The sequence below is a fragment of the Dermacentor silvarum genome, chromosome 1, assembly GCF_013339745.2.
Source record: "Dermacentor silvarum isolate Dsil-2018 chromosome 1, BIME_Dsil_1.4, whole genome shotgun sequence".
Classification (NCBI taxonomy): domain Eukaryota; kingdom Metazoa; phylum Arthropoda; class Arachnida; order Ixodida; family Ixodidae; genus Dermacentor; species Dermacentor silvarum.
The window spans coordinates 387679625-387700106 of NC_051154.1; the positions used below are offsets into that span (position 1 = coordinate 387679625).

The window sequence follows — 20482 nt, forward strand, 5'->3', positions numbered from 1 at the left end:
CACAGCATTTCATGATGATAGTTGTTGTCTTGGTGCCTTCTCCGACACTGGTGTTGGAACTGAAACGCACAATGACAGCCTCTACACTTGCAATGAACAGCTGACGCAGGATCGTCAGCTACCGAGCATGCTGGATAATTCCCCTAAACTGACGGTCGCAGTATGTCATAGTTGGCGTCTCGGTGCATTCTCCGTAGTACTTAGTGTTAAAATCGTTGTCGCTGATCGTGAGCCAGACAATGTATGACTGGTTGTCACGGCTGCGATGCTTCGAGAGAGCATGCAACTCCAATAGCCTCTTGTACCACACCGACAACTGCATCGTCTGCTGCGTCGACGAAATTTGACATGCAACGGTAAGTTGCGGCGTTGAACAGACGGCACTGATGTGGACTGCTCATCTTTTTCTTTATGCAGACGCGCAAGTTGAAGAACGGGGAATAATTTATTCGTGACGGTGAATAAAAGAGACGAGTGGCGGTCTGTATGTTTTCCTGAATATTTTCTTCTCCTTTGCTGTCAAGCTTCCAGACGACTGTGCTTGTTCATCACAACGCCGTGGCTCCGCGGGACAGTGCCTCTCATATCAATCATCGGCAGTTCGAAATTATAATTAACTTTATGGAGAGGAATCCACGCTTAGTTAAGTCATCGAGAGATCTGGACCCAAAATTAACCGCTCATAGAAAAAAGGGAATGTGGGAAGAGCTCGCCAATTTGCTTAATGATGCCGGGCATCCCATGAAACCCGCGGTGCAGTGCTGGTGGAATAAATTCGTCTGTCACGCCAGGACAGCTCTCTGCTGAAATGAAGTGAGTAAAGCAGGCGTGCATGCTTTTCGGTAAGGTTTGTTTCGAATGTTTACGCAATTCGCGTTACAGGCCAACGGGCGGTGGTCTCATGGGAGGAGCGGGTGCTCGCCCTGCTTGGGCCAGCAAGCACCGTGCCGACGAGGCCGGCGCCCTTTGCTCCGAGCGACTGCGAAGCTGCTTTGTTTCTGTTTATACCTTCAGAATGCCAGGTTTGGTAGTCAAAAGTGTCACCTGTCCTATTGTCTTGCGTAACAAAGCGAGAAGGAGGGGTGTAATGAGATTTTGTAAAGAGAACCTGTAGGCAACGAACGATGTTAGACCACCACTTTTCATCACGAATCAAGGCCTTACAGGCATTGCTGTACTGCATTACAAAATATCCTTTACTTTTCCTAACTTTTGTGTCCTGTGTTAGCCGCTGTCAAGCTTAACAGTTTGCTTTTCATAAACACAGAGCGACTCGCAGCAGCCTGGGCCATCATCGGTAGACAAGAGCGGCACCTCTTGTGCGTCCACTGCAGGAGCTGCAAGTGGTGTCAGCCGTAAGTCTGCTGTTTATTACGTAATTGTGACCGAACACGCAAAAAATGTGTGCGTGTAATCTCAATATAGCTGTAATAGTACTTGATGAAATGCACCTTGCAGTACTTTATACACACGAGAAAGAAACATGTTCAGCAAAAAATGGGCACCACACAGAGAAGATGTACTCGAGAGAGATACTACTACCAACTGATTTTATTGCTGCTTGGTCAGCCCCAGTATATGTGCAAAGGCACAGCAAGGAAAAACAAATATGCACAAAAACCCTGTAGATCACCAACTAAGGCAATGTGACGTTTCTTGCGTGGTATACATGTTGGCATCTGTTGGGCTGGCAAGGAACATATGTGTCACGACACATTTCAGTAATGCGAAGGTGTAATGTGTACTGTAAGGGCACAGTAAATGGGCACTGGTTAATTGTCGTATGACAGAGAAATAAAGTAAGCTTCACAGCGGCGATGCGATGAAGAGAATATGCAAAACTTCTTTTTTAACAACTCAGAACACATTAGATTAAATGTGAAGCCCTTAGAATAAAAAAAAATCAAACTTTACAATAAGGAAAAAAACTTTAAAATATAATTCAAATTTTTAAGAGTTCAAACTTCACATTAGCGCACAATTTAATTTTTCTTCTCAGCTGCAGTGACACTGATGTCAACGTGTTAGAGTTCTGTGTGCTTTGTTCTTTATGTGGCTCAATTTCATGTTATTGTCCAATAAGGATACCCGACAGCTAAAGAGCATTGGTGACAGGTCGCACAAACCATGTGAACAATGTGAACATCCTATTTCAGAAGAATATTGCAGGGATGTACACGCATAGTTCAGTTTTTGCTCAGGAGTGGAGCATCATAATTGGCTGTCACGTTGGAGGATATGCCATTGATGTTGAACAATTGGCCCGACACTGAATTCACTATGAGGAAGCAAGCAATGTAGTACTAGATGTTGTAATGAACTTGTTGCATGCAGCGAATTACTGGATTACATGTTCATGGCACCATAATATGCTGGCAGTAAACATTTACTTACTATGCTCAAAAAGGTGTTGCAGTGCCCCTTTAACGTGGCTGCTTTGCACGAAATGCATTCTGTAGCCTAAAGAAAGTGATTATTTGAAAATAAGAATAGTGCGAGAGACATGGACAGAAGAAGAAAAACACACACCTTTTACATGTGCATACTGTTGTTTGTCCCAGTCTTCTGCTCAGTTCTTATCTTAACATGACATACCAACGTAACCAAGTGATCACCCTTCATATCAAGTGATTATATGTGAAAGACACGTTAAGTTGATTTGTCCAAATGTGGCATATTGATTAATAGGAAAACCGAAGGTGTACTAGGAATATTTGTTTCGATAGCACTGCAAGCTAGTGTAACTTTCCACAAACACTACATACACAGGCATACAAACAGTCCTGAGAAAAACGTCTGTCAGCATGGCATGCTGTACATTTTCAGCACATATATTTGCTATCATTTTCATGAAAGTGCAAGAACTGTAGCTTTTATGAAAATGCATATGATGTACGTCGTTGTGCTTTAATATCGGAATTTTGCACCAAGGCAACCATTCGTTAACCTGCTTGTTTTACGTCGTCTTGGGGATTAACCTATTAGACAGGTCTTCTGTAACCTCCCATTGCAACCTCGTCACTATGTGCTTTGGCAAAAGTCGAAGCGTTCACATAGCCAAAGCAGTTAGGAATTTTCAGCTACAGGCAGGCGACACTTTCTCAACAAATCCAGCCTGCTTCAATATTAACCCATATATGCCCAAACTTGGGCAAAATTAAGGAAAGTGATTTATTTTCCCGTAATAATTTATTCTGGGACCTCAGAAAGCAGAATCAACCTTTTATTGAAAAATTTTTTTTTTCGAACCGTGTTTTTGTAGCCGTCCTACATATAGGGCACTAGGCACATATACTACTTATTTGAATGGTACAGTTTGAAGCATTTGACATGGACTCCGATGTCGCTTTTTTTCACGTGTGGTGGTCTTCCCATGGCAATGAGCACACCTTGTTTGCTTGTCTTGAGGGATCACTGTGTGGTCAATACGGTCAAATCGGCTTTGGGCTTCTAGTAAAGATAGCATGCTTTTTCCATGCAATGGAGTCATGACTCTTCATGTATGACATCTCTATCATCCTTCGAAATGTCAGGAGCTCTGTTTTGTTTGTTCCCATTCTGTATAACTGGAATGCATTATTCACACATGCATCAACAAGATATGTCAGGAGTGAAGAATACCACTTCTTTCCTCTAATGGCTGTTCAGTACTGGCAATATTTTGGTCCAGTCTATCAACTCCTCCCATGTTGCCATTGTACCTAGAAATCAAGAATGGCTGCTCCACCGTGACTTTGGACCTGTTCTGTCTTGAATCTCTTTTTAGCATTTGCATTGGTTCGACCCCGTGAGCATTTGAGACGACGGTCACTGTGCTATTGTCCTTCCAGCGACATACGATAATTTCAGATTTGGCGTCGACTCTGTAATAGTAGAAGCCTCGAGTCTTACTTTTCATTTCTTTCTGTGTGAGGATGGGACAGTTTTCTGTTCGGTTATCCCGCACGGTGCCTGTGCACTTGAAACCCATTGAAGAAAGCATTCTAACAAGTTTGAGACTTGAAAAGAAGTTGTCAAAGAACACATGAAAAGAATAATCAAGCTTTCCATTCATCCTGGACACGATTTCTGTAACAACAGATCCTCCTAGACCAAGCTTGTTTTTATCATCCACATTACCTCCCTCGGTAGGGCTCAACAGAATGCAAATAGCCCAATGGAGTGGAAACGCTCCACAATTTTGAGCCAAACTGGATTGGTTTCTCTTTCATAAACTTCTTGCATCCATGCTTTCCAAAGTACTCGCACATGCTTTCGTCAATGCTGAAGTAGTCTAGTAATGGAGCATACAAGGGTGCCTTCTTCATCACCGCTTTCTTTCTCTGTCACTGCCGCCGCGTGATTTTCGGGTGGGAGAATGGCCACAGTCGATGGTACATCTTCCCCAGCGTCAATGCGGTTTGCAATGTCGTTGAGCGTTTGGGGATCTCTTCTGCAGTAAAATGAACTGTAGGGAATCTCCTGACTGCAAGTGGAAACAAAAGTTGCTACTGTACGTCGATATGTCCTTTATTACGTTACTTCAATGCTACGTGTGCGACGGATCGTGCGTTCCACAGTGACACAACGACCCCCGATCTGCCCAGCGTCCTACATATAGGACACCGCTGTTTGACCGACCCCAAACAAGAAACTTTTGCATATATCACAATGATATTGTTTTCAGAGCATATTCAATTACTCAGGAATAACACAAAAATTTCGACATCAATAATCATTTAAATTTATATTACTTGCATTTTCTTCCGCGGCATGGCGTTCATCGAAGCTCATGCGGAAATACAATTTTGCAACTTAAAGCACGTGGCGAGGAGTGCTCACATGCTAACCAACACTTGCGCACAAGAAGGTTAAGGCCTCAGAAACACCCGCGAGGGAGCACTAGCCTTTTTACAAAAAAAATGTTCGAGTTATTTGGAAAATGTTCAGCGTCCTACATATAGGACACTGGGCATATATGGGTTAACATGTGGCGTAAAGAACCTACGGTGGTGTAAAATGCAGTTGCATGAGGGGTGTTAGTAACGCATGTAACAGTGCTGGCCATTTTTGGGTATGTTGTAATTTATGTATGCACTTCAGATGCCTGCTTTACATTACAGCTACTCTCACCCAAGCAGCACAACACTTAGCTTTAAATTTTAATGGTAGTGGTCAAAAGTCAAACAAACTGAACAAGTACTTTATGCATAGCCTGTTATGGAATGGTAACTCTACCAGTCTTGTACGTAATCACTGCGGCTGGTATTTGTATGGCTCAGGTAACCTGCATTTTTAGTAATGTGGCATGTCATGAACTCAGAACTTTTCCAGAAAGTTCTGTTACGTTCAGCATAACAGTTGTTATTGTGAAAACCATTTTGAATGTGTACAGCGTAATTAGTGGGTATACAAACCTAAGGCATGCTAGCTGGCCACAGATAGCTAACAAGAATCACTGAAGCATTGAATGAAGGCATCAACTACAACACACTTTTAACGTACGTCAACAAGGTATGTAGTCATTGCGCGATTAAAAGAATAGTACACCAACTTTCAATCATTCGATTACGCAGCAACTTGTCTACAAAGTTTGTCTATGCATGTAGCTAGGAATGTGTTCCAGGACTCAAATGCCACCTTCTTTACCCGCAGGGCTTGATATGAAAAATTAGGTTAGACAACTCCCAGAAAGTTAATGAAGTGAAATTCTCATGAATGTAATATTATAGATATAATAATTGAAAAGCCATTACACACATTTGAAAAAGACAAATATCATTTACTCAACATATACGTTTATGAAGTCTAGTCATATTATTACTTTCATGACCTCATATAAAGTGGTTGTTGGCAGAGCACTTGTGCATGATTGTTTGCCTGTATGAGTTATATTGAAAATAATGATTAAAATGGAGCGAGAAACTTCCAAAGGAAGTACCTGCACTTTCCATGCTGTGTTGGACTGTAGGGAAGGGGGATGCTGTAGGCTCTGTGGGAAATATGTATATGAGGTGTGTTCAAAAAGAAACCAAACTTTTGCATAACACCTTTACAGCTTATGGTACACCATTTGAAGTTCTGTCCCCTTCAACGTAGTCCCCTCTACTGGCAATGCACTCTCCCTATCCTTTCTTCCATTTTTGGAAAGCCTCCTGGAACACACTTTCTGGAATGGCGCGCAGATCTCTTCACGCAATGTCCTGGATCTCCTCTACGGTTTAGAAACGACATCCTTTCAAGGTGGTTTTCAGCTTGGGGAATAGAAAAAAGTCTGCTGGGGCTTGGTCTGGAGAATATGGTGAGTGGGGCACAACAGGAATGTGGTATTTCGCTAATTAGCTGCGCACAAGGAGCGGCGCGTGAGCCGGGGCATTGTCATGGTGCAACATCCAAGCGTGATTTTCACACAATTCAGGCATCTTACTGTGCTAAGGATCTCTCTGACGTGCTAGGATTCCCCAGTAAACTTCTTTGTTTACCATCTGACCATGTGGCACAAATTCGTGGTGGACAATGCCTTAGCAGTCAAAAAACATAACCAACATCACCTTCACGTTCGACCGACTCATGAGTGTTTTTGTTTCGGCGAGAACCTTTGGCCACCCACTACAATGACTGCACTTTCGTTTCAACACCATAGCCATAAACCCATGTCTCATCGCCTGTTATGATGTAATTAAGAAAGTATTCGTTATTGGCAGCAGCGAGCAGTTCCTGGCTGATTTCAGCATGGGTGTGCTTCTGTGAGGCAGTCAACAAACGCGGCACGAATTTTGCACTGACACGACGCATCCCAAGTGTGTCACTAAAAATTTGATGACATGATCCTACGCTGATACGAACTTTGTGAGCGACTTCACGAACAGTCAACCGACGATTTCCACGAATCACAGTTCGAACTCTCTCGACGTGGTCATCATCTGTGGATAACGAAGGTCGTCCAATCTTGAGTTCATCACCGACCGACATTCGTCCATCTTAAAAACGCTTGAACCAATCATAGCACTGCGTGTGACTGATACAGTCCTCCCCGTGTACTTGGCTAAGCAACTGGCATGTACCTGTGGGTTTTTCTAGTTTGTCGCTGAACTTCACACACACACACGACGTTCTTCCAATTCATTCATTGTCACTTTGGCACCATTCTGAAGAATAACTTGTTCATGTGCTCAAAGCAGTGGCTTTAGCTCGCCAACTAATGGTCAGAGCGAAATGCGGCAAATGGCAGTTTGTTGTCTAAACCTGCCGCTACATGCACTCAGTAGCCGCAGCACGGTCCCTCTACTGGTTGGTGCTCTATTTCAAAAGTTTGGTTTTCTTTTTTATTATTTTTTAGGCTCAGCACAAACATTACACTTAACATAAATGAAATGACGTGATTCATTAGAAATGCGGTTGTAAAAGTAACGTCAATTTCCAATTTCGTGCATTTCTATAATGATTGAAAGGTCACTGCTACGCATCTAAATGAGAATACGAAGTATTCCTGCTTTCAGTGATCAATGCGCATTATTTGGTGCACCAATTCAGCTATGAAAGGTATGGACAGTCAAGTACAATATCAAACCTGGTGCAGGTAAAGACTTGTATTACCTTTTCTTATTGGTGCCATAATTGGTGTGTTCTTCCTGAAATAGCAATGTTATATTTCGGTAGTCATGGCACTGACAAGCTAATGTGCTTCGCACATTTTGCAGTAACTCCAAGAGCCACAGCGACCAAAAGTAGCCTGCTTGAACAAGCTGTTTCCGACACGGCAAAGCAAGTAAACATTGCGGCAGCAAGCAATGAGGTGTCAGAGAAAATTTTGGAGTCCCGTAAGGTAAGATGACGGTGCTGCTGAAGGGCATACATGTAATTAGACCTGAGGAAATTAATTTTTAATGCTACTGAATAGAGGTGTGTATCTGAAAAAATTGAGGGAGAAATGGGGGTTCTTATAATTCGGCATGCGACACAAAATAGTAATAGTCACAATTCACACTAGTAACTGAAGTGCAGATGAGATTCAAAATAGCCAGCGCTCTTTTTCATGTAAGTAACAATCGACATGAGAAGTAATAATTGTCCATTACTCAGGCAAATATGTAAAGCAGTTCACTTTCCCTGAAGGTATAAACATACAAATGTACTTCACAAAGCAAATTTGCATGGGGTGGAAAGCAAGGAATTCATCTATGCAATATGCTGTCCGCATACCATGTAAAGTGGGCCTGAAATGTGAGAATTCAGAGTTATCAATTTTTCTTGAAGATGTTAACGCTTTAGGCAACCAAGAACTAGTCTCGCACTCCAGTTTCTGAGCAGCAAAATAAAAAATTAATTGGAGGACGCTTAAGCTTCACCTTTAAGAGTAGAACGCGATAGCGTTATCGGGACCCATTCGCATTGCATCGTTTGCATACGGCAAGTAGGCTGCATTCACTGCAACACATAACATGGGAAAACCAGCTTACAAAGACCAAGCTTACACCGATCCCCTTAAAATCTGCTTCACTTTTAAACTGAAATGCATTGCCGGAGAGACGTTTTTCGAGGGGCAATATAGGTGGCCTTATATTAAAATGTGAAGGCCCTAGCACCTTTTTTTATTATTTTAATAATTGTTTGGTATTGCCCCGATGTGCGCAGGTCTGGTAGAAACGCTGGAAAAGGGGTTTGTGCTTGGAGTTTCCTCGTAGCAGAATTAGGTTTTCTCGTACATTCAAATTACAATACGACGCCGATTGGTGAACAATCCGACGCCGAATGGTAAACTCGTACTTTACCATTTTTCTGACGGATTTCACTGTGAGAAATTCAATTTTTGTTCCCCAAAACCTTGCACCACGTGGAGGGCCTGCACGGTCGATGTGGTTGGATGATTTTCTCCGCCACCCGCGATCACACGCTGATTGCCGATGCCAGATTTTCTGTGACATGGGGCTCTAAACGCTATCGTGTTAATATTGAACAATTTTGTTGGCAAACGTTTATTGCTTTGTAGACAAGAATCCTGTACGCTCGTGGTTATATGCCATGTGAAGTAAAAACTCGCCTAAAACCAAATGATAGTATTTACAGAGCAAACAAAGCTTGGAATTGCTGGCTTAAGTTTCATGGCCAAAGATTTACTAAGAAGAAAACTATTTGTGAATATTTATGAAGAACTGTCCCGTAAGTAACTTAATATTACTTGATTCAGTATGCTCAGTTGTTGCACAATGTCCTCACCTCAGGCACGCTAAGCTATGTATCTTTTAGCGTTCTTTTGGCAAACATGTTTTACTAGCACTAATCATATTGAAAGATTTCACAATTTGAATATTCAATTTGGCTTATCTAGCATGCTGTGTGATACAAAACTGTGCTACAGGAGGCATCAATCACATCTGCCGATGTTGCAGCTTGTAACCATTAAACATGGCCGCTTCATTTCCAGCAACACTTTTGTGGAAATCTATAGTACTCGATTTTCTTTTCACATGGCACTATACAACAGTGTTTTCTTGCCGCTTTAGTACACCAATAATTTATTTATTTTCATTGCATATTACGCCAAACCCTCACCATTTTTTTTGCATTTATGGTCACAGTAGCCTCTTTGTCATTAAACTCCATAAAGCACCATCATCATTATCATCTAAGCTGCAACTAATTTAAAATGTCTTACCGTTTTTGTTTGTTTGGTCATTCACTTCATTTGCGAAAAATTTTGCCCTAGTACTAGTACCATTTTTGTCGTAACAAGGTCTGCTGTCTGAAATGCCATCAGCTCATTGCAGCCCATCTAATCCTCCTCTGCTAATTCTGCTACGCAGCTCAAGAGCGTGGATCTAGTTGAGCGACACATGCGGCGTATCCGAGAGGTGCAGCCTGTGATCAATGCTGTGGTGGAATACCGGTATGAGGAAGCTGACACTGAAGCCGCGGACCAGATTGTTGCCTCCGGTACACTCACACCAGAGCAGCTGGCCATGGACAAGCCCTTCCTCGGGGTGCCGCTCTCAACCAAGGACTGCTATGCCATCAAAGGTCAGTCCCACGAGGCACGTGCAGTGTGTTGCACTGCTCTTCATTGCATAGCTCTTTACACCAATGCAAAAAGAAATCTCAAGCGAACAGGGCAGTTTTCTTGCTGTGTTATCGGGCGGTCTATTGTTTCCTCTTTCTATTTACAGTTGATATGGGTGAGAATGCTTTATATTGGCTCTGCGGTGCAGGCTTCGTAACCACCAATACAACCTTTGTCCGTAAAGTTTCGAGACTGATTTATTTTCTTCTCTAGAAATAATTCCCCAAAACAAAAGTTGGTGCATATGTGTAGTGCTATCTTTTCAGGCTAACCTGAGCTATTTAGGTTAATTGCTTTGGCAGCCGCTAGATGGCACTAACGTCGAAAAATACGTTGCCACTTGTCGTCTGCGAATTCTATTGTGAGTGAATGTGGAGCGATGGATGTCCACCTCGAACAGCGTGTAAACATAGAATTCTGTGTGAAGCTTGGCAAGACAGCCAGACGGACGTTTAGGCTCCTTCGTGACACGGCTACGAGACATTATCGTGGGCGCGAGTTTTCAAGTGGCACAAGGGGTTCCTTTCGGGGATAACGGCGGTGGAAGACGACACAAGGCAGGGGCGCCCTGCAACCTCGCGGAATGAAAACGTGGCTCGGATCAGGGAGATCGTACAGCAAGACCACACCATTACAGTCCGCATGGTATCGGATGCTCTTGACATTATTAAGACAACATTCCACCAAATTTTGTGCGAGAACTTGGGGAAACGAAAGCCGAGTGCCAGACTTTCGCCGCACTCCCTCACACAGGACTAAAAGGACACGCGGGCATCAGTGTTTTGCTCTCCGAAGCAGAGAAGGATGCTTCATTCGTCGACAGCATCATTGCTGAAGACGAAACATGATGTTTTCAATACGATCCTCAAACAAAGAGGCAGAGCGCCGAATGGCGGTACACAAGCTCTCCAGCATCGAGAAAGGTGCGGCGACAGAAGACCAAACCAAAGACGATGCTGATAGTTTTTTGTTTCGATGCCAGAGGTGTCATACACCTCGAGTTCGTCCCAAAAAGGCAGACGGTGAATCGGGAATTTTATATCCGCGTGCTCACACACATGCGTGATGCACTGCGACGCCGTCTCCTTAGCTTATGGGCATCTGGACAATGGAGCCTTCTTCACGATAACACAAGGCCGCACACTGCTTTCAGCGTGACAAAATTTCTCGCTAAGCACAGCATGACTGTTCTTCCCCATCCGCCATACTTGCCTGACCTCTTCCTATGCGGTTTTTTCCTGTTTCTGCATGTGAAGAGAGCCTTAAAGGTCGCTGGATGGGGAGCGTGGAAGCCATTGAAGACGCCACGACAAAGGAGCTGACAGCCCTGCGAAAAGAAGCGTTTTGCAAGTGTTTCCAAGACCTCAAGAAGCGTTGAAAGCTGTGTATAGACTGCAAGGAACTTATAGAAACCTTGCTGCTTTCTCCACTGTGTTCAAATGTTCGGTGGCACTGGCTTTGTCAGCAACTTCTTCCGCCTGCCATGAATTCTGTATATGAAATGTTCCGCTTAAGCTGAGTTCTATATATTTGCTTGTAGTTGCCGTTTTACTTGAGATGGTGGCGAGTGTCCTGCTTGGTGTTGAAACTTGGCTTTCTGTTGCTTTCTTTTTAAAAATTTTTCCAGCACTAGTGACACTAGTGCTTGAAGAAACACTTAAGACATCTTTTCATCGATGCAGTATATAAGCTCAGTGGTAGCCATTGGCAATTGTTGAAGCTGTGTGTGTACACAGCGTGTTCAATACATACATTGAGAAAGTAAACGTTGGTGTTCTGATGACATTGTTTGCGATTTTGAACTTATAATATGCAGGCTTGATATTGCTTCAAATAAGCATTTCAGTTTTTCTATTTTAATTTGCCTGAAAGGAACAGCTGGATCTAAAAGCTGAGGCATAAGCTTGACAAAAGTTCTCGCTTCCTTTGAATTGGCAAACAGAAGTGCAGGCATCATTGTGGCAGACACTTGTTCTCGAAACCGTAATATTGTTCGCGAAAGCACTTGTTCTCAGAATAAAATTGCCCTTATGACTAATATTTCTTTTAAGACTAGCATTGTAAAAGACCATCCGTCATGTCACACCACCTAGCCCGACCCGTCATTTTTGTATACACCCCTTGCACTATGCTTTGCCAGATGTTATGTGACATCTTACTGCTAAAATAACACGCATAACAGTTTTCTACATGTCCTACATGATTTCCAAGGTCACATTGGGGAAAAAACGCTATGCTTTGCCAGATGTTATGTGACACAGTACTGCTAAAATACCGCGCATAACAGTTTTCTACATGTCCTACATGATTTCCAAGGTCACGTTGGGGAAAAAATGGTTCCCTAAATGCACTGGTAGGGAAGCTTTGCTTAGTTAAAATGAGCTAACAAAAAGCCATGTCCGTCAGCTTTGCCTGCTTTATGCGAAGCTTGCTAACATCCTTCTCCAGGGCATCCGGGTCTCTCACGAAAATGAAGCACTGGAGGGACTGAATCATCTGCAATGTCTCCTGCGAGAACACTGGGGCAGCCTGCCCAACCATGTCGTCATTGCCGTTGACACTGTCATCGTCATCGCTATCTGCTGCTAGCACCTCTGTCACAATTGCCTTATCAGCCAGTTGCTCCAATGTTTCGAATGCATCATCTGCATGTAGAAACTCTGAGTGCTGATGTGCCATCGATGACTGCAGACTGGGTTGTGCATTGCTCGTGATCCGATGGCAGATCAGCCATTCACCGTTCCGGCCGCGATACAAGGAAACCGGGGAGCCAAACTCGCGTTGGGACCATGCAACAAAGACAAACAAAAACACTGAGGCGAAGCAGACCTCTTGTGGTCTAATGGCCCTTTTGACCAATTTGACGCAGTATAGACACTTCTGTGAAAGGGATACAAAAGAGAGTTGTGTGAGGCGGACGCTTGGTGTGCACAGCATGTAGACTTGTGAAATGGCTCAGATTTATTAGTTACCAATAACGCAGCATGGGAACATTGTAGTAAGCAGTTTATTTTACCATAGAACACTCGCAAAAGTTTACGTTGCCGAGGCTGCTCATTGTTATATCCAATATATTCTTGGAACCGGTACTGTTGTAAACAGGTTCAACTGTAGATTGTTTTCTTATAGCCCGTTTAGTCACGTTGAGGTTAAGGAGCAATCGAAAAATTGCTCTTTTCCGATCACTTTTGTTTTCTGATGAAAATGCTCTAGGTTAACAGGGTTTTTTAGTTGCTAGCTAAGGTACGGGTGGCTATGGTGTCAGCCATGGAAGTACTCGTTTCTGATCATTTTTGTTTTCTTCTGAATGTCACACTGACAAGAACTGTCCTGCCTAATCGCCATCCTATTTGTATGACGACAGGCATGCTACAAGACTCTGGTCTGGTGCTGCGGAAGGGCTTCCGCACCTCACAGGATGCCGATGGCATGGCCTTACTGCGTGCGGCCAGTGCCATCCCACCGGCGCTCACCAACATCTCGGAGCTGTGCATGTGGTGGGAGTCGTACAACAACTTGCACGGACGCACCAACAACCCCATACGACAGTCGCCGCATTTGTGGCAGATCCAGTGGTCAGTTCATGCTTTTGCTCATGCGGCTGCACGTTTGTTCTTCTATGGTAGCATCAGCTGTCGCTTGCAGTTGTCACAAACGGGCAGGTAAGAGGATCATTTAATAGTAAAAGGAATTCGCTGACAAGTGTGATAAACAAGAGATTGATGTTTCAGGATCTGTGTAGATCACTTTTTCACATTAATCCAGTAATTGCAAAATTCAGTGTCGCTGCAGAGGTGCGGGGGCACAAATGGCACCATGCCTCAACACTTTACGCACTGCAGTTGCCTCACGCCTGCTTGACAGACTTGGTTCAATTCAGGCTTGAGGAAACAGTGGACGTTTGCAACTTTACATTGGAAGAGCATTTAGTATGCTTGCATCTACTAGTGCTTTGAGCTAACCAGCTAGTTGTACAGACAATCAATGTGGAATTCATTGAAAATGCTCTAGGTTAACAGGGTTTTTTAGTTGATAGCTAAGGTACGGGTGGCTGCGGTGTCTGCCATGGAAATACGTGGAGAATTTCTCTCATGTGTGGGGAAATACTGGAGAAAGGCCCCAATGGAAACTTTGCACTCACCACTTGCTGGGAATCGAAGACCGCAGGCGACATCAGTGGGTGTCTCGCCTGGTAGCTCCTGTAGCGCTTGCACTTCTTGTGTGCAGCCCACGAGAGGAAATGCTCCTTGTCTTTCAAACCTGCTGGCACAGGTATGCTTGGTCAATGTGAGGCTTCACATGCAGGGACCGCACAACAGGTGCCAGAAAATTCATCCTAGGGCTCGAAGAATACATGCAGTGATGAAAGTGCTCCTCCAATTGCTCCAAACTGCTCCATGGCATATTTGCCAACTGCTTCGAAAACACCAATAGCTGCTCCAAATTAGCATTTTTTCTGCTTCGAAAACACTTATGGCTGCTCCAAAGTGGCATTTCTTTCTGCTCAAAATCTCCTCCAAAAAGTAATATGTTGCTTTTGTCACTGTACATGCCATCAAATAGCCATGCACTCTGTTGAGTGTGCTTGCAGTAGTTTGGATAAATGCAGATCTAAACACAGCCTTGCTCATATGTTTTTGATGTCGGCTTTGCTTAAGAAGGAGTAAATGTATGGAAGTAGGGATGTAGCAGCATTTGCTTCTAGACTGGAGGTAGCATCATCTTTGGGTGGCATTAGGCAGTGGTTCATTCCCCCTCCCCCCCAAAAGATTATTTGAGACATGCAGTTGTTGCGAAACATGCATGGCGGTGAACCTCAAAGGGTTAAATGTTCAATTCAGTTCACGTTTATGTTTTGCGTTTATATCCTGGAAAGGAATATAGGCTAAAAGCCAAACACGCCTCCAGCACATAAAGCAGCAGCAGCAGTTCAACAACAATGCAAGGAGGCGATGAGAAGTTGTATTAGCCATAAGGCAGTAAGCAAGCAATAAGTTGTCTAGCCCATTCCATCGGGCAACTGGGCCATATCAGTGTCTGCTGCATACCAGGCCCGTAGCCAGAGGGGGGGGGGGGGTTTCTAGGGCCACCCTCCCCCCCCCCTCGAAATTTTGATCGTTCCATGTCCTACGGCGCTGAGTACATCGGCCGAACGGGCCACCGCATAAGCGACCCGGAGCATCGCAATAGAGCAGAAGACTGCACCCTACAGTTGTCGGCTCTATGCACGGCCCGCTTCGCAATGTCATGCTTGCACTTGTCAGTAATAATAAAATATTATTGTAAAAGTCATACTTTACATAATGCGATTTATATCAAAAATAATTACTGAAAAATACGTGCTTTCTTCGTATAGTCAAGGCCATCAGCGAGTGCCCCCACGCTCCCCCCGAAAAAAATGCCTGGCTACGGGCCTGCTTCATACGTTCGATTCTGCATTGTGGACACACAATGCAGCTATGCTGGCTACATGAATCGATGTTATTGAAGTTGTTAATCACGTTGCAGAAAGAAAATTGGGATCACAAAGATTAGTAAGAGCCTAGGGCAGTGCCCTTGGTAGCAATGACTGCATGCATGCTACAATGTCAACCTAGCAGCATTATGTGTATAGTGTAAACTTCGCAGTGTTCAAACATGATGGCTCTGTAAAATTCTTTGGCAAGCACCTGCTTGTGAACATGCCTCCTGTGCAAAAATTGAAGCGCAACCAAATTACATCTCTTTTTGCGCACTAGTTGTATAACATTCTTTGATGCTTGTGAAACAAAGTGATAGTTCGGTTTATGTGTCCTGCACTTCACCAAAACATTGTATATAAATGGAACACATGTTTATTTCTCATCGAGCTTTGTTAGGCATTGTCTTTTCATTCTTTTTAGGAAGTCTGAGCAGTGGAAGATTTTCACCACTAAAAAAGCATTTTCACATTTGTTTGCCTTTTAGTCATAAAATTTCATATTTTAATGGTGCAGCAGCCATTGCTGCAATAATGTGCCAGGGCTGAATATGTGAACTCTGACTGACTTCTGCTGGTGCTAATAACCAAAAGCAAGTGGTTGTAAATCAAATTTAAATGACAAATTACAGTATCAATCAAATTACATTATTTGTTGAAATTGTTTGTTTGCTTGTGCCCTGTCGATAGTGCACTTCTGCGACTTTTAACGCTACATCTCAGAGACATTTTTTTGCCACGTAGCACTATCATCACACACAGGGGGTGAGGGAAGCCTCATCGCTAGTGCTGGCTCCTTAATTGGTGTTGGAACTGACATCGGCGGCAGCATACGGATGCCAGCATTCTTCAATGGCATCTTCGACCACAAGCCAACAAGAGGTGACGCATTTTCTGTGTTCCGATATTGCTGCCTGCACTTTCTTCATTTGCGCATGTCGGGCTACTCTGTGGCATTATGAAATCCTGCAGTGCACACTGTAGGATGTCACTGATGGGCTTTCTGTGACCGCTTTAGCCTGAAGCCTTACCTTCAATAGTGCGTTAATTAGTTGGCATTGCATTGTGGCTGCCGGAAAGATGTTTTTTATGCCATTATGCTTAGCGTATTATTGTAACTGTAGGCATGCTGTCTTGTATCATCTGTCCATCTCCTTTCATTATAACAACAGCGCATGTATACTGAATGGGGGCAGGCCAGGCGATATTTAGACAATGTTAATGGAAGCCGCAAGGTGCACCACCACACAAAGGTCGCATAGAAGGAATCGAGAGGAGAGGCACTTGTCCTGTCATTTTGCTTTTCTGTGTTTCATCTGTTGTATCGCTTAGCCAAAGCGAATGTGTCTGGGTTGATTCTTAGGATTGCATACATAACGGGGTCAAAGAATGTGTTCGTGCACTCCACATTGTATAGGTATGAAAGTGGTCACAACTGCAAACGTAAATGTGCTCCCCCGTGAAGACTGAAACAAAAAAAAAGCTGCTTGTGTGCAAGATGCGTAATTCACTCGCACACAATGTGCATATGCTACGAGACGTGGCACGCATGTACCAATCATCTCAAAGAGCTATTTTGGTGTTGGCATGAGAGAAGTATGTATGCAGTTGTGGCTTAATGGTTAGAGCATCTGGTTGTTCTGCTGGGAGACCGAGATTCAATCCCATCGTCAGACATGTAATTATTTTCTATTAATTTCTGTGCTTGAGCTATTTAGCAAGACGGCGGCAGCCATGATCAGCTAAGTCCAGGAGGGTTCGCTAGGAAAATCTCGCTTTAATAAACCTACTTGGCATGTCTATCGATTGCTTGCGTCGTCTGATGGTGGCTGTGCACGCTGTCTTCAGGGCTGGTATCCAACAAGGGCCAGTACCCACCGGCACGCGATCACTCTTTGGACGCCTGCCTCGTGGCAGGTCCCATGTGCCGGTATGCCCAGGACCTCGAACCAATGCTGGATATCATGGCGGGACCCCGTGCATCCCTGGTGCCATTCAACACTGAGGTGCGAGAAGAATCGAGAGAACCGAGGGGCACGATTTTCTGTTGGCTACGATGGTACAAAGCACACGGACGATGGAGAGTTTTAGTTTGTTCGTGAACTTCTTGCCATTTACGGATGACAGATTTACCAGAGCTGTGGGCAACAGTAGTGAAGCTGGCGGCGACATCTTGTGATGCTTTGTCCAATCGCAAAGTGCTTGTAAAATGTTTGTCGTACGAGTGCCCTTGTCAAAAAAAAATTTGAAAAGGGCTGCACGGTTACGATTATGTCACTACCAATGCTTTACACCAGCAGTTAAGCAGAATATGATAGGTCACTTCAGTGCAGCAGAATCTTGTTAAACAGAACTTCAAGGGACCGAAGAAATGAATTCCATTTAACAGGAGTTGCGTTTACTGAGAAAGATGAGCAAGGGTGCAGCACTATATGCATACACCCTCTTAATATTGTTATTAGGCAGTGCTCCCACTCCTGCGCCTAATGCGCCAGATTGCGCCATACGAGATTTTCTGCACCATCCTGTTAAAAATACACGATTTCGCCAAAGTGCGCAAAAATTAGCGCCTGTGCATTACGTGTGTGGCCGCAGTGGCCCGCAGACGTGCATAGTGCACATGACAAAAGCGGCTTCATGAATCGAACGACGACGTGATAATTCGGGCTCTATGGGGACTGCTGAAAGCCCAAATTGGGAGTCTGAAGTATCCAAATTCGCCTGAAAATAACTGAATATATTCCGCCAGTGGGCTAAAAAAGCCATTATTCTCGGTTGACCACTCTTGGGGATACGTTCACTTTCGCGGGATTTGTGTCACTAGCGTCAGCATCCCCCGCAGGGGCGTCTGCGTAAGCAGGCGTTTGGTGTGTTGCGACACCACGGACCCAAGCACATGGGGGTTGGACCCTCCCACGTGTAGCCGTGCCCGGCTTAGCCGTGTCTGAGGAAAGGGGGATCCTGGGGGTTGAGCCAATGCCGGATGTACGGACCTCTAAGGCCCCCCGGCGGAGGCAACACACCTCTTCGGCCTCTGCTTCACATAGACGGCACCTCCAGACTGACCCACCTGGAGGAAATCGGTAGTCGCCTTTTCCTGTCCCGCTCTCCAATCTTTTGTCTTTCTCGCTCACTTTTCCAACTGTCCTGTCTTCTAGTCACTTCTTCTCACTTCCAAATTTCCAGGAGGCAAGGGTTAACCTGGTGTAGCTATCCAACCTTGGGTATTTTATATTAGGTTATAGTGGCGATGCATGGCTGGCGTCTGCAAGTATTCTAAACTTGTAGCGTCCCCTTGTTGGGCTCGGTGGTGGCTGGCTACCATCACCGCCGAATTTTTCATTTTTACATGGCAAATGCTTTTCCCACACTACCTGATCGCTCCCTGAAAAGGGGTTGCACCGATGAAAGTTTTAATTTCTTTTTGAAACCGCAGCAGTCTTTCCCGAAGTATCACGTCATACACAGCCAGCACGAAACTAGGACAGTCCGAATGATCTCGCCATTTGTTGTAGCCAAATGTCTCACTGAAGCAATAGGCCCAGGTTATAAAGTAACGAAGATGGGAAGCGGCGATCTTCTAGACGTTTGCGACAAACCACAGTACGACAAGCTTTCGAAACTTGTGGCGTTTGGAGGCATCCCCGTGTCTGTGGGCCCCCACAGGTCAATGAACACAGTGCGCGGTGTCGTCTTGGAAGACGATCTCCTTGAACTAAGTGAAAGCGAACTACTTGAAGGATGCCATGACCAGAACGTAGTCAAGGTGCAGAGGATAACACTAAGGCGAGATGACAAGCAAATACCTACCAAGCATATTATCATTACTTTCGGAACTAGCAATCTACCAGAATCAATTGAAACTGGCTACTGCAAGCTTCGTGTCAGGCCATACATCCCAAATCCGCATCGATGCTTCAAGTGTCAGCGTTTTGGGCATGGGTCGCAAAGCTGCCGAGGGTGCGCTACTTGTACTAAGTGTAGTTCAAATGAACACGCTTCTGACATCTGCACTTCAGCAACCCGCTGTGCCAACTGTGAAAGAGATCACCCCGCATACTCGCGATCGTGCCCCTCGTGGAAAAAAGAGAAACAAATTTCCTAGAGGCACGTAGGCCACAACCAGTCCAGTCCTTCATACTCCGTTGTGGCGCGCCGGGGGGCAGCGCCACATCTTTCGGCGGCTACCCAAGTCACACGGAGTGTGACGGCGGTCACGCCATCAGCCCCCCCGGCTGGAGCAGCCAGCGCTGTTCCGCCCCCTTCCAAGAAGGGCCAGCAGACCCGCGGGCCTGCTGGACCCAGGGCCAATGCCCGTGCAGTTCGGCCTGAAGGTGGACGCTGCGGAGCGTTCGGAGCGAGCGGACGTACTTCGCGTCGGCTCCGTCGATGAGGCCAATTTTGGGAGGACCATTCGACCCCAGCCCGTCTAAAACGGTACGATCGGTTTCGGCTTGACACCCGGAGCACGTAGAGCCCAAATTTTGGTGAGTCCGCCCATTTTTGCGGATTTTACGCCTGTTTTGCGCCGGACAAAGTGGCGAGCCAGCTAGGCCTAACCGGCCAGCTAGGCTTAGCGACGGCTTCGGCCGCATCGGACCGCGCCGGTGGCCCCGCTTCGTGCGAAATGTCGGCGTCGGGTCACTCAGCCATGGATACGAGTCCAGCCCGGGACCAGCAGCCCACTTTGGACCGCAGCTCAGGACGCATGGTGGTTGCCGTCCCCAGAACGCTGATCGACGAGACCCCAGAAAACATCGCCGGTTGGGTGGTCGCCACTCAGCGAGGCAAGAAGGCCACTCTGAACAACGCCGAGACTCCGCAGCAAGTTTCGGCACCCCAGCCCGGTAAGAAGGCAGCCCAGCCAACCCGGGCCCAGATTATCAAGAAAGTCAACGCGAACTTCGCGAAGACGGCACGCATGCCTCACGTGCCACGTGGCCAATGCGAGGTGATAGTCAGGCCCCGCGGGGGACTGCTGGTGGGCA

At 45.2% G+C, this 20482-nt stretch overlaps 1 protein-coding gene and 1 long non-coding RNA gene across 2 annotated transcripts in view; one reads left to right on the plus strand and one right to left on the minus strand.

Moving 5' to 3' along the window:
- LOC125942463 (uncharacterized) overlaps positions 1-20482 on the minus strand; it is a 129402-nt gene that overhangs the window by 15358 nt on the left and 93562 nt on the right. The window lies entirely within an intron of this gene.
- The window catches only part of LOC119446210 (fatty-acid amide hydrolase 2-A-like), a 103488-nt gene continuing 90359 nt past the window's right edge, over positions 7354-20482 (plus strand). Inside the window, 1 exon segment of the mRNA XM_049660644.1 lies at positions 7354-7804. Coding sequence (XP_049516601.1) covers positions 7622-7804 — 183 coding nt within the window. The 5' untranslated portion in view covers positions 7354-7621.